A 12,640-nucleotide genomic window follows, 5' to 3' on the forward strand; every position below is an offset into this window, starting at 1 on the left:
CTTCGTGTGACCTGCCTCGTCTCTCTCTCCTGGGCTGGGGTCCAGAGTGGCGGGGGCAGAGGCCACTGGAGGGCCCCCTCCACGGAGGGCCCAGGCATGGGGGCCCAGACTCAGCTCTGCTCTCAGCCTGCCCCCAACGTTCCCTGCCTGGCCCTGCAGCCCCTCAGCTTGGGCCCTGGTCCCCGAGCAGAGAGTGGCTCTCTGTTCTGTCCTGGACAAGCCCTGTGGCACTCATGCCCCTCCTCGCCACACCCCACCCCTGTCCCCAGAGGAGCTCTGTGCTTCCTCCCCCACCCCTCCACTGCTGGAGAACAGGCCAGCCTCCCTGAGGCCTTCTCCTTCCTTCCCCTACTTGGGGCACCCCCTGGGGGTGTGACAGCCTGGAGCCCTCGAGAAATGGGCACTGGACAGGCCCTGCACACAAGGAGGGTGGAGGCCTAGGCTCGGGAGCAAGAGGCCAGCAAAGGAGACACTTCTCTGGGGCCTTGTCTCCCCCACCCTCCTGCCAGGCGCTCCATCGCAGCTGCCGCCGCCACCCGCCAAGGGTGCTGGGACCAGGCTGCTGGGGAGAGCTGGTGCTGGCCAGGATGGCCCTCCTACTGGCATGGGTGTCACACGGCCGTGGGGCAGGGCGGGGCTGCGCGGGGCTGCCCTGGTGGAGGCGGAGCCCCTTCCGAGCCCTCTAAAGGCCCCGGGGGCAGGGCTCTTTGGTGTGGGTCCCGGCTGCGGCCACTCTCAGTCCCAACACAGGATGGCTGCTCCCCCCTTGTGCTGGAGCCCACCCTGCGCAGAGCCCAGGGTGAGCACCGGGTGCGGCAGGCAGCGAGGGGAGCGGGCCGCCCTGGCCTGACCTGTCCCGGGGCGGAGAGCCCGGCCTGGCCCCAGGCAGAGCGCGAGTGCTGTCTGCGGCCCCTCCCTCGCTGCCAGGCAGGGAGCAGTCCTCGCAGCCCCTCCGGCTCCGACTGGGGCTCCCAGGCCAAGGGCTTGGGGTGAGGAGGGGGCCCGCCCAGTCACCCCCAGGGCTCCCAGCACCGCCTGCCTCCCCTCACACAGCTTTGTCCCTGGAGCACCCACACACACCCCCGCCCGCCCGGCCCCCCCCCACCTCCTGCTGCTCTGAGAGCCAGGCTGGCCATTCGAGGCATTCCTCCCGAGTGCCAGAAAACAGATGAGGAGGGGCTGGACTCCAAGAGCAAGGGCTCGGAGGGGGCCCTGGCAGGGAGGGGCAGTGGGCGGCCAGCTCAATGGGCTGCGGGCTTCAGGTGCTGGGCCTGCCTGAGCTTCCCTGAGATGCCTCAGAAGCAGAGGGAGTTGGCTGCTGGCTGGTCTCCAGGCGGGGGGCTCGGGGAGGGCAGGGATCAAACAGGGGCAGAAACAGCTCGTCCTGACAGGCCTTTGGACACTCTGCCCTGCCCCCAGATGTAGTTTTATCTGGGAGCTGCTGGGGGAAGTGGCTGTAAGTTACCAAACTAGGGTATTTCTGCAAGTAAGGGTTTCAGCAGATGGGAAGACAGACCCTTGAGGAGACTTTCAGAGAGAGGCGGTGGGGAGGGGGTGGCTCTTTCTTGACAACCAGAGAAGCAGCAGGGAAACGGACAGTGGGGCCTTTCCAGTCAGGGAGATGGTGCCCGATTCCTTATTTACAGCTTTCTGTTCATCTGTCCATTCGTTTGTTCTTCCATCCATTCACCCATCCATTTATCTGTTCATTTGTTCATTCATTAATTTGCTCATCCCTCCATCTATCCGTCTGTCCACCCGTTGACGAGGACAGGCAGGGCGCCCCTCCTGGGCCGGCCTCTGCATCCCATGCGCCCCCTGACCTCTGCTGCTGTCTCAGCTCTTCGCTTTAATCTTACTCAGGTGTTTTGTGGTTTTGTGTCACAGAGAAGGCGTCTACTGACACGAAGGGGCTTGGGCTTTGTGTCACCCTGGCCTCCGTCCTGCCCACGACCTGCCTGTGAGCCTCGCGGTGGCATCTCACATGTCCCAGCTGGTGGGAGCGTGTCCCTGAGAGGCCAGAATGGTGGGGGTGGGAAGAGGCTCTGGCACCTGCACAGGTGTGCTCCAGAGGAGGGGGACTGAGACGCCCTCCCGCTCCCCACGGGTAGGGAGAGTAGGCGGGGGGCTCTGTGCCCTTGGGTGGGGGCCGGCCTCCCAGGAAAGGTTTCCTCAGCTTTTAGCTCCTCGGTTATTTCCTTGTGTTTTTCGAGTCGTCTTGTCTTTACTGGCTTCTTTCCTGCTCGCTCGCTCGGCTCCCGGGAGAGGAACTCAGGGCTGCCGCTGTGGCTGCGCGTCGCCATTTTTTCATGTCAGCCGGCTCGTTTTTGCTTTACGCATTCTGAGGCTGTGTTAGGAGGTGCATCCATATTTAGAGCTGTGTGCTTTCCCGGTGAATTGACCCTTTATCTTTACAAACTGTCCCTCTTTGCCTCGCAGTGTTTCTTGCCTTAAAGTCTCCTTCAGCCGACAGTAGCAGCCACGCCAGCTCCCCCCACGTGGCGTCTGCACGGTGCGCCTCCCCTCAGCCTTCCCGCACCTTCCACCTAAACGCGGCCCAGCCTCAGACAATATGCAAAAGAATGGGTGTGGCCAGGTGTGCTCTGCATTGACCTGAATTTGGCCCCTGGTTCTGGAAGGACTACTTTTGCTCTGGCAACACTTAGGCAGGGGTGGGGCTGGCCGAGACTGGGCCACTCAGTCTTATCCCACAGGCCCCACAAGCAAAGACCCTCCTCCCTGGCAGGTAGTGGACCCCCAGCAGACCGCTGGACGCCCTCCTCAGCCGCTCGGCCTCTTGGCCGTTGTTACCAGCTGCAGACCCTGCCAGGGACCCTGTGCCGACAGCAGGCTCACCTCCCCGGCTTTCCTTCCTGAGATCTAAGAACCCACGTCCTGGATGCTTTCCTTGCTCATAGCAGACACAGTGTGTAAGCCAGTGGCTTGGTGAACTAGGGGGTGGTGAGTGCGGTGGAGAAATGGAGCAGTGGGGAGGCCAGTGTGGCTGCAGTAGGGGTGGGAGGGCCTGGGAGCATGTGAATGTCTCAAGGACCTGGCTCAACTGTGTGCAAAGGAGGCTCTAGAAATTTCCAAGTGAAGTGATGGGTCTGACTTCTATTTTAAAAGGAACTCTCTGGCTGCTATGTTGGGAGCCCACTGTTGGAGGGTAGAAACAGGGAGACCAATGTAGGGGAACAGATGGTCATCCAAATAGGAGGTGGTGGTGGCCAGGTGGGGGGGTGGGGGTCTCTGGTGCACGTCGAGGGCAACACTAGTGGGGTTACCTTGCGGGTGGGTGTGGGAGGGAGACGAGGTGAGGATGGTGTGAGCCAGGAGCACACGCGGCTGCTACAGGCAGACCCTGGCAAGTCTGTCTGCCGTGGCGCCTGCGGCAGCTCAGCATGGGGGGTCCTGGGGGCAGTGCCTTCACCCGGGGGATGATCCAGCCACCTTTGGCTCCTCCATCCTAGAGGGTCTGGAGTCCCACGGCAGCTGGAGGAGGGAACCCCTGGCACCCACATGGACACAAGCAGGGGGTGAGGATGGGGGCCAGTGCTCTCCCAGCAACCAGTCCCCAGGGTGGGGGGTGGAGCACAGCCATGCCTTGTGCGTGGTGACCATGGGCTCCCTGCCAGAGCAGCCCAAGTCAGCTCTGAGAAGTGGGCAGCTGTGGGTGGGACTCCAGGGGAAGATGGCTCTCAGCCTTGGGCACGTCAAGTCAGGTGCCTCCATCTGAAGTGGGCAGCCAGAACCAGCAGAGGAGTCTGGCGTATGGGAGAGAGGCCTGGGTGGGAGCTGCCGGCATGCAGGTGCTAACCTACGGAGACGGGAGCCCACCAGGTGGGCAAGCGCGAGTGTGGGTGGAGCAGAGGCTGGGGCGGGCCAGGTGGCTTGGGGTGGGGCGGCGGGACTCCTGCAGGAAGAGCTGGGGAGAAGGGGAGGGGGCAGGGAGACGTCATCGCCAGAGATGCGAGTCTTGGATGCATCCAGTCCTGAGTGCAGGGTGCAGGGCCCCTGCCAGGCGCCTGGGGCCTCACCCTGGGGCTGCAGCTGTCCCCGCACTCTGCTCACACGGCTGCTGTATGGACTCCCAGCGGCCTCGGACCCAGCCTGGTGAGGAGCCTGTGCAGAGCCCAGCTCAGGCTGGGGAAGAAGGTGGTCTAGGGTCCAGAGACACTGAGCTGGGAGGGCTGACCTGGTAGGGCCGGGGCTGGAGGTGGGACTGCCCTCCGAGGGTGCCCCTGTGAAGTAGGCACAAGAGGGGCAGGGGCTGGGCGCACCCCCTGTGCTCCCCTGCCCCCAGCCGTCCCCCAGAGACCCACGGCCCTGTCCCCAGCCCCACTGACCCCGCACCTCCCCCCACACACACGGGCCCAGGTTCACGCAACGCTGTTCTTTCCCATCTTCCTGGCACAAGCCACGCCTGCCCCCATGGCCTTCCCCACGGGCACGCGCGTGGCCCACAGTGCCCCGGGGGACACCCGCCAGCCGGCACTGGGCCTGGCGCTGCTTTTCCTTTGAAATTTTCTCGTTTTGGATCAATTCAGAAAATTCTAGAGCGGGAGACAGATTTCTAGTAAATAACCCCCTGGCTTGTGGCCCCCAAGCCCCACAGGCCTGGCGGGGAGCCTCTGTTATGACGGGGGACCCCATGGGAGATGGGGGCCATGCATTCTGCCCTCCTGAGCCCTGGGTGGGGAGCAGGAGGAGCCGGAGCTTGGCTACCCGGGTGCCCCCACTGCTGTCGTGCTGGTGAGCTAACCCCCTCCCCCAGGGCTTTAAGACAGACCCTCGGGCGGGGTTCCCCCGAGCCTTCTGAGCAGGAGCTTCTGTGATCACCCCACTTTCACTGGGGACACTGAGGCATAGAAAAGCTGGGGGCTGCGTTCCTAAGGGAACCCCTCAGCCCAGCTGCCCTCTGTTAAGCCTTGTGGCCACCCCAGAAGTCAAGGTTTGCTGGCATTTGGGAGCAGGAAGTGGAGGCTCGCAGCTGGCGGGGGTGTCTGGAGACCAGCACACTGGGGCTCTGAGCCCATCCCAGGGCCACCCTCCAGGCCCCGGCTCAGCATCAGGGGAGGGTGGGCAGGCAGCAGGACAATGCAGACTCCAGGGCAGCCGTGGGGAGCCTCAGGGGAGGCCTGCAGCCCCACAAACGCCGTTCCTCCCAGGAAAGCCCCCCCAACCCACACATCCCCCTGCGGCCACAGCCGTCTGCCCACCCTGCCTCCGTCCTTCTGCGTCCACCTCTGCCGCCCCTTAGGCCTTGACCCCTGCCTCAGATTTCCATCCCCATCTCGGAAGCCCCCACCTTATCTGCCCCCTTGACCCTCCCCAAAGCCAGCTTGGACCACCTCTCCTCTGCTCAGGCACCGCAGCAGCCCCCCGGGCCCGGTGAAACTCCCTGCTCCACTCAGCATCCCCGAGACTCAGTCTCCCCATCTGTGGATTGGGGGTGTGGTGACCTCCACAGGCCGCTGTCAGCTTCGGGGCATGGGGTCCACGCCTGGCAGTGGGGAGCCCGCTCAGCCCTGCACCAAGACAGGCGCTGGACTCAGTACTGACGGCCTGAGTGCGAATGATTGCAGCGGGGGTGGAGGGTGGCCAGGGAGGTCCTGAGAGGTATCCCTGCCCCTCTCATCTCTGCTGCCCCACCTTCGAAGTCAATTCTTCCGTCCCCGTCCATGTCAGCCGCCTGCATCACGGCCTCGGCCTCCGCGTCCGTCAGTGGGGCGGTGGACCCGCTGCCGGAGACGGTGGACAGGATGTGTCTGAGCCGGGGTGGGCGCGGGTCAGAGCTGAGGGGCACCTGGCCGGGGCCCAGTGGTTTACAAGGTGATTGCTCTTCACTTTACAGCTGGAGACACTGAGGCCCAGCTGGAGAGGCGTCTCTGGGCTGCGGCCCCGTGCTGTGGCCCAGGCCCCGGTTTCCTGCCTGGCCCCATCGCCCAGCAGGCCTGCTGGAGCCCAGTGGGGTACCAGGTCTTCTGGGGTGGGTGTGGTAGCCGTAGGCCAGGGATGGGGCCCGGGGCTCAGGACCCCCCATTCCTAGCCACTGGCCGTCACTTTATCTCATTCCACTCGACGAAGCCACTCTTGTCCTCATCCAGGGTCTGGAAGACCTTGCAGATGGCGCTCTCAGCTGCCCCAAGGCCTGGAACTTCTGCATGTTCTCAAACCTGATTTAGCTGAAGGAGCCTGGGGACAACTGGGCGCGTCACCAGGGCCACCCAACTTGGGGCCTGGCAGCCCTGGCCAGTGGGGCCAGGGCCCAGAGGGAACTCCTGCCCTGGGATGGGGGCTGCTGGGTCCTGTGCCCTCCCCCAGCCCGTGGGCTCCTGCGTCCAGCACGTCTAGTCCATGGCTGGGCGGGCCTGGGGAGCAGGTGCGGGTCGGGCCGGGACGTGCTGTACCGTAGTGCCTCAAGTTGGTGGGCAGCAGGTCTGCGTCCTTGTGCAACGGGGACGTGCCCACAGCCAAAACCATCTTCTTCATCTTGGAGGAGAAGTCCTCGCCCATCCTGGCCCTGCAGGGGACAGGGAGCCGGCTCAGCTGGTGTGCCGGGAGGAGTGCTCTGCTTGGACCCTGCACGTCACCAGCTCTTGCCCCTCGAATGGGGACCCTGGCACCAGACCAGCCCCCCGGCTGCAGAGGGCGGCTGGGGGGGTCAGCTGTCCCTCTACTCTGGAGCCCAGGCCTTGCAGAGGTCCTGTGCCCAGGCCCTGAGGCAGGTGTGTCTGAGCCCCGCCTCTTGCTGGCTGGCCACCTTGAGGTGTTCCCCACCTCACAGAAGACAACACTGAGGCTCTGAGCCGATAAGTGATGCACAAGGTCCTTCACTCTGCTCAGAAGAGGTGGAAATAGTGGCGCTGTCTGATCCCTCAACACTGCTGGGTAATTTCCTCTGTCCTTCAAGGCTCATCTCAAAGCCTCCTCCTCCAGGAAGCCTTCCGGGTTATCTGAAGCACCACCTCCTCCTGTGGGGACTCAGGGCCCAAGGCCTTGACCTCTCTCTCCTGGACCCCGGGCCACCAGGCCCTGGTCATCCTGGCTGGACACTAACCGCCAGTGGCGAAGCGTGGTGGGTGCAGGCCGATTTCGACCTGGCCCTGGACTGAGCAAGGCCCCAACACGCTTGGAGCGGGATGACCACCCCACCTTCCCAGGCGCTCTAGAGGGCAGCCTGCCATGCATCTGCCCACAGCCCCTGAGGAAGTGCCTCTGTCACTGTCCCCACCTCCTGGAGAGTCAGGCAGGAGCCACTGAGGCAGGTGGGATTCCAGCCAAGCAGGTGGGGTCTGGGCCCAGGCTGTCCTGTGCCCCGACGCCAGCGCCTTGTGACATGCTGAGCTCTCCGGCTGCCGTCTCCGGGGGGTTGGGTCCTGGGGCTCGTGGCACAGCAGCTATTTCAGAGGCCCCTCGGCCCTCTCCAGAGTTCATGGGGCAGTGGAGCCTTCTGGAACCTGCTACCGCCGCCAGGAAAGGCCGCCCAGTGGCCTGCGGGTTGCAAGCTGGCCAGGCAGTGGCCAGAGGGATCTACCTTCCTCCTAATAGAGAAGTCACGGGTCAAAGATTGCAGCTCAACCCTGCAGCAGGAGCAGGGCTGCGTCTTGCTTCCGGACCCCGGGCGTGCCCCCAAGCTGCTCTGGGCCTCGGGCTCCTCATCTGTGAAGTGGGGAGACCCCTGCCTGCTCTGTCCCTTCGCAGGGCGGTACAAGGAGCCATGAGGGAAGGAGATGGTGGGAAAGGGTGCTGGACCCTGTGCTGGGCCTTGAGCTAGGGCCTCCACGTGTCCCCCGTGATGGCCAGCTCCCACAGCCAGCACGGGCGGTGGGGTGGGGGTGGTCAGCTGGGATCAGAGGCAGGTCCAGGCCATGGAGGCCCGCAGGACAGGCCCCACCACCTTGCATCTTGAGCTGAGACCCTGAGTCCCCTCTCCCACCCTGGAATCTCAGGGTCTACCCTGGAGAGAAGGGAGGCCCTGTCTGCCACTGGGGGCCCTGCCAGGGGCCAAGTCACCTGCTTTGTGGAGGAGGGACTGGGCCAAATTCCAGGCCAGGTCTGGCCAAGCCTGCGGTTGACACCCTGACAGCATGGCGCTGTGGGTGCCTGGGCTGGGCTGTTCGCCACCCCCTCCCACCGCACTGCTCTCTGGGGCACCCCCACAGCCCCCGCACGAAGGCAGGGGAGTGCGACCAGAGCTGGAGACAGCGGCGAGGCAGGGCCTGGGCCTCAGGCTGCAGCTGGCGTGTTTATAGTGCCTGACCCAGGGCCGGGGATGGCACCACACCTGGTGTGCCGAGCCCGGGGTGGGAGGGGGCTGAGGGGCACCACACAGAGCTGACCCTGAGGCCCCGTGCCCGGCCTCCTGAGGTGCTCCCAGTGCCTGAAAAGGCCCTGCGTCTTCGTCCCCCCTCCTAGAAGAGAGCCCCCGCCTTCCCCTTCAATCTCAGTGCCCTCCACAGCCAAAGCCGGCCAGAACTCTAAGGCCGAGCTGAGACCCCCACAGACCCCCACACATCCCCAGTACTGCTGTGTCCCAGACGCCCCTTCCAAGGCTGGCAGGGGCCTCCCCTGACCCCAGACCACCCTGGACCACCCATGTGGCCCTGCTGGGGGCTGCTGTCTGCATTTAGCCTCCCAGAGTAAATCACCAAATTCAGGCGCTGAGTGAGGAAAAGGCTTCGTCGGCTGCAGGGAGGTGCGAAGGGGTGATGGAGGCAGTAGTGGCCATCGGGATGGGGGCTGGGCATGGGGGCCCAGAGCTGGCTCAGCATGCCCGTCTGAGTCGCTGGGTCTGGGGGCCTTGGACCCTCTGTCGTGCCAGGCCCTTCCACCCTGTTCCCCGCCAGCACCAGGCTCCCTGCTGTCAGTGAGTGGGTCTCAGCCTCCCCTGCTGATGCCCGGCTCCCCGCCCTGCTCTCAGAGGCCCCTGCCACAGGCACACGCATGCACACGTGCTCATCCCTGCAGACCCAGCTGCGTCGGGCTGCCCCTCCCCTAGGCCTCCCTGGGGTACGCCCAGCACCCAGGGCCGCCCCTCGTCCTGTGGAAGACAAGGCCCCATCTCTCACCAAGCAGCTTGGGCAGCTCTGGCCCAGCTGGGCGCCCACACCCCCTCTCTCCTGCACAGCTCACCTCCGGCTGGCTTCCCACGAGGGTTCTGGGAGGCAGCTCAGCTGGGGGTGCTGAGAGGCTGTGGGGTCCCCCACTTCTATGCCTATGGCTTCCCAGTCTGTTTACAGCTTGGGGCTGCAGCTGTTCCCCTGCCTCCCCCACACTCCAGCCTGGCACCAGCTGCCCCCAGGGGCTCTCTGGCACTTGGCATGTCTGCACCAGGCTGGGCAGACTGACCATCAGTGGCGCCTGGCCGCCCCGAGCCCGGGGGTGGAGGAGGAGAGCGATGGTACCAGCGAGCGAGTGGACTTTCTGGCTTTCCCATGAGGTTCTACCCTGCCTACTGGCGTCAGGGGGGTGAGGGGGTGGCGGCCCAGGAGACAGCCCAGGAGTGCAGGCTGGCCTGCATGTGCGGGACGATTGGGTCTCCTCCAGTGAGCAGCCAGTCTTTTGTCCCTGGGTCACTGCGGGGGTCCGGGGAGCCACGCCGGGGCTGGCCGTCAAGGCGAAGGGAGGAGAGAGAGGTCTCTGTTGCGCAGGGTGGTCCCTGGGGGCCCAGGGAGCAGGGCTGTATGACCCCAGGGGGAGAAGAGGGGACCAGACCAGGACACATCACCAAGAGGCCCTCCCGGCCGTGGCCTACCTGGAGGGGGACGCCTCACTATCTGTTTGCTCTCTTGGCCTCAGTATCTCACAGCACGGTGCCCCGGGCGGTGCAGACATCTGCATGGCCTCTTCCCGACCCCCATCACCAGCTGTCCTCTGTGGGGTTTCTGCCCCGTCAACTTACATGGTGCTCACATGGCTCCGAGATCCACCTTCTTCTCCTGAGAGTTTATAGCCTGTCCGCCAAGACTCTGCAAGGCTATGATGCAAAGCATCTCCGGGTTCGGCCCGGAGTGGGTCCCAGCACTTGTCCTCAGAGGTGCGGTACGAGACCGGGTGGGAGAATGGGGACAAACGATGGATGACTCCACGGTCCCGCCACATTCTCAGAAAGGTTACCCGAAAGCTTCCCAGCCAAGCCTGGGTGCCCTCACACCCCCCTGCACACCCACCCTACACTGCGGTCTGGTCCCCCGCAGGCAGCGCTGACATGGCTCAACGCGTCTGTCCGTCCGGTGGAACGTTACCCGGAAGGAGGCCCCGACACTTGCCACAGCACAGATGAGCCCCGGCAGCCCCACGCGGAGGGAAGAAGGCCAGTCACAAAGGGCCGCAGCATCCACAATGCCGTTTGTGCAGACGAGGCGGCTCCACAGGGACAGGGAGTAGGTTGGGGGTTGCGGGGAGAGGGGAATGGGGCTACTGTTTAAGGAGTGCGGAGTTTTATTCTGGAGTCATGACAATATTCTGGAACCAGATAGAGGTGGTGGTTGCACAACACGGTGAATGCACCAAATGCCCCAGAATTGTCTGCATTTAAATGGTTTATCTTCTGTTATCTGAGTACCCCCAGCCCACCGCCTGGCCCCTGTGCGGAAGGGAGGCACTGCTGGCCTCTTCCAGGAGGGCGGGTCCATGCCCAACCCTGCTCGGGCTGTGAGAAGTGGGGTGGGGAGCGGGTGGACGGGCTCCTGGACCAGCACCTGCCGGAGCTGCCAGATGGCCAGTCCCCCCCGGCAGCCCCTTCTCTCCTGGAGCCCCGGCCCCAGCTTACGGACGATCTTTGGCCTGAGCTGGCCTGGAGGGGTCACAGGGACCAGCTCCACAGCTCCGGCGACACCGTCGTTCCCGGTGCCCAGGCACGGCAGGCACTGCCCCCTCTGGTCTCTCGGCACTGACTCCCTCCCTCGCCCCGCCTGCCTGGAACAACTTCAGGGGAGCAGGGCTGGCCTGCTCTTGGCCCCTCCTGCTGCAGCCTGGGAACCCCTGGGGAGACCCCTGCAGCACAGCCCTGCCCCGTGACGTGAGTCTAGACACGGAAAGGGAATTAGCTCTTCCTCTCCAGGGAGCTGTTTTTATATAAAGACAAAGCTCTTTTAAGCCCAGTCTCCTCCCGGATCATGGGGTCCCCCCCTGGCTGGCTCAGAACACCAGGCAGCATCTTCTTCCTGGGGAGGCCAGCACCCTTGGCGGATGCACCCGCCTTCCAAGGCCTCTTTGGCAAATGCCAGAGCCCCTCTCAGCCCGACTTGGCAGAGCACAGCTGCAGTGGGCGGGCTTGTTGGGGAGAGGTTCTTCTGAGGTTGGGGGATGGCCTTTCCCGTTGGCAGCGGCATACCTTCCCAGGTCCTCCTCCCCTGCCCGCAGGCGGGGCCACATCCCGGTGCAGCAGGAGGGCTGGGTGGGGGGAGCCCCTGGGGGTGAGATCCTGTCGGGCAGGGGTGGCGCTGGGGCCCTGCACTATGCTGCCCGGCATATGGGTTTGGGGACGGAATGTGGGGTGGCCTTTCATGCAGCAATGCTGATGGGGGTTATTACAGGAGGGACTCAAGAGGTGCTGGCTGGTCATCCCCCCGACCCTGTCCCTGTGTCCTTTACATACACAAGATACATCCGTGTCCTAATCCCGGTACCTGGATGGGAACTTGCTGGGAACCAGGGTGTTTGCCGACGTGACCAGGCACTCCCTGGGCTGCGGACTGGAGGGGCGTCAGGCCGACAGGTGAGCGCTCCTGGGCTTCCAGGCCTTAGGCTGCAGAGCGCCCAGCGCGGCTCCGCTCCGGCCTTGGTTCAAGGTTGGGGTAGGCAGCTCCTCGCAGATTCTCTAAGATATTGCGCTAAAACCTTCCTGCCCTTGATCACCGAGTTACTGACAGCTTTACTGAGATATGACTCACGTGCTGTGAAATTCACTGTTTCAGAGTGCACACATCTGTGTTTTCAAGTGTAGTCACGGGGCCGTGCAACCATCACCTCGATACAATCCCAGGACATTTTCATCACCCCCAGAAGAGGCCTCGTACCCCGTCCCCCCCGGCCTGGCTTCCTGTCTCCGCGGGTTTGCGCAGTCCAGGCCTTTCAGGTAAGCGGACTCCTGCAGTGTCAGTCTTCTTGCTTCCCTCCCTGAGCAGCGCGTCCGAGGTTCACCTCGCTACAGCGCCCGTCTGCACCGAGTTCTTTTCATTGCTCCTGATATGCCACTGTTTGATCTGTCAGCTTTTGTGTGTCCATTCATCTGCTGGTGGACATCATTACTGAGTTTCTGGTGACCCATAGAGCCTCCCTTACCTCACGAGCCCTGGTTGGCCCCCACCCTGGCCCCACCCTGCTTTGGATGCAGGACACCCCAGCCCCTGCCCACCCCCCTCAGGCCTGGCCCCTGCCCAGGCTGTGGAGGGCTCGGGGCCATCTTGCCTCCCCCTAGGCTGGGAAGACACATCTTCAGGGACCTCTTGCCACTGTGGGGTTGGCAGAGCCAGCCCTATAGAAACCCTGGGGCAGGCTGGCCACCGGTCACCCTCAGATTGGCAGGGCCGCCCCTCCCACCCTCACTCCTGCATGCCCTGGCCCGAGCACTGGAGGAGCAAGGCGGGGAGAGCCACGGCTTACAGTGGGGGCTTTCCGTCCTTTCTCAGAGCTG

The 12,640-nt window shown here is 64.2% G+C and overlaps 1 protein-coding gene across 1 annotated transcript; it reads right to left on the reverse strand.

The window, feature by feature from the left end:
• Positions 1–3,812: 3,812 nt before the first annotated feature.
• On the reverse strand, positions 3,813–10,038 carry PVALEF (parvalbumin like EF-hand containing). The gene is given in 7 exon segments (XM_032498235.1): positions 3,813–3,817; positions 5,352–5,528; positions 5,653–5,768; positions 6,064–6,136; positions 6,139–6,195; positions 6,411–6,523; positions 9,905–10,038. Coding segments are annotated over 7 exon segments (543 nt in total). The 5' UTR covers positions 9,907–10,038.
• Positions 10,039–12,640: the final 2,602 nt, after the last annotated feature.

Source organism: Camelus ferus, chromosome 16 (assembly GCF_009834535.1).
Source record: "Camelus ferus isolate YT-003-E chromosome 16, BCGSAC_Cfer_1.0, whole genome shotgun sequence".
NCBI classification, from domain to species: Eukaryota; Metazoa; Chordata; class Mammalia; order Artiodactyla; family Camelidae; genus Camelus; species Camelus ferus.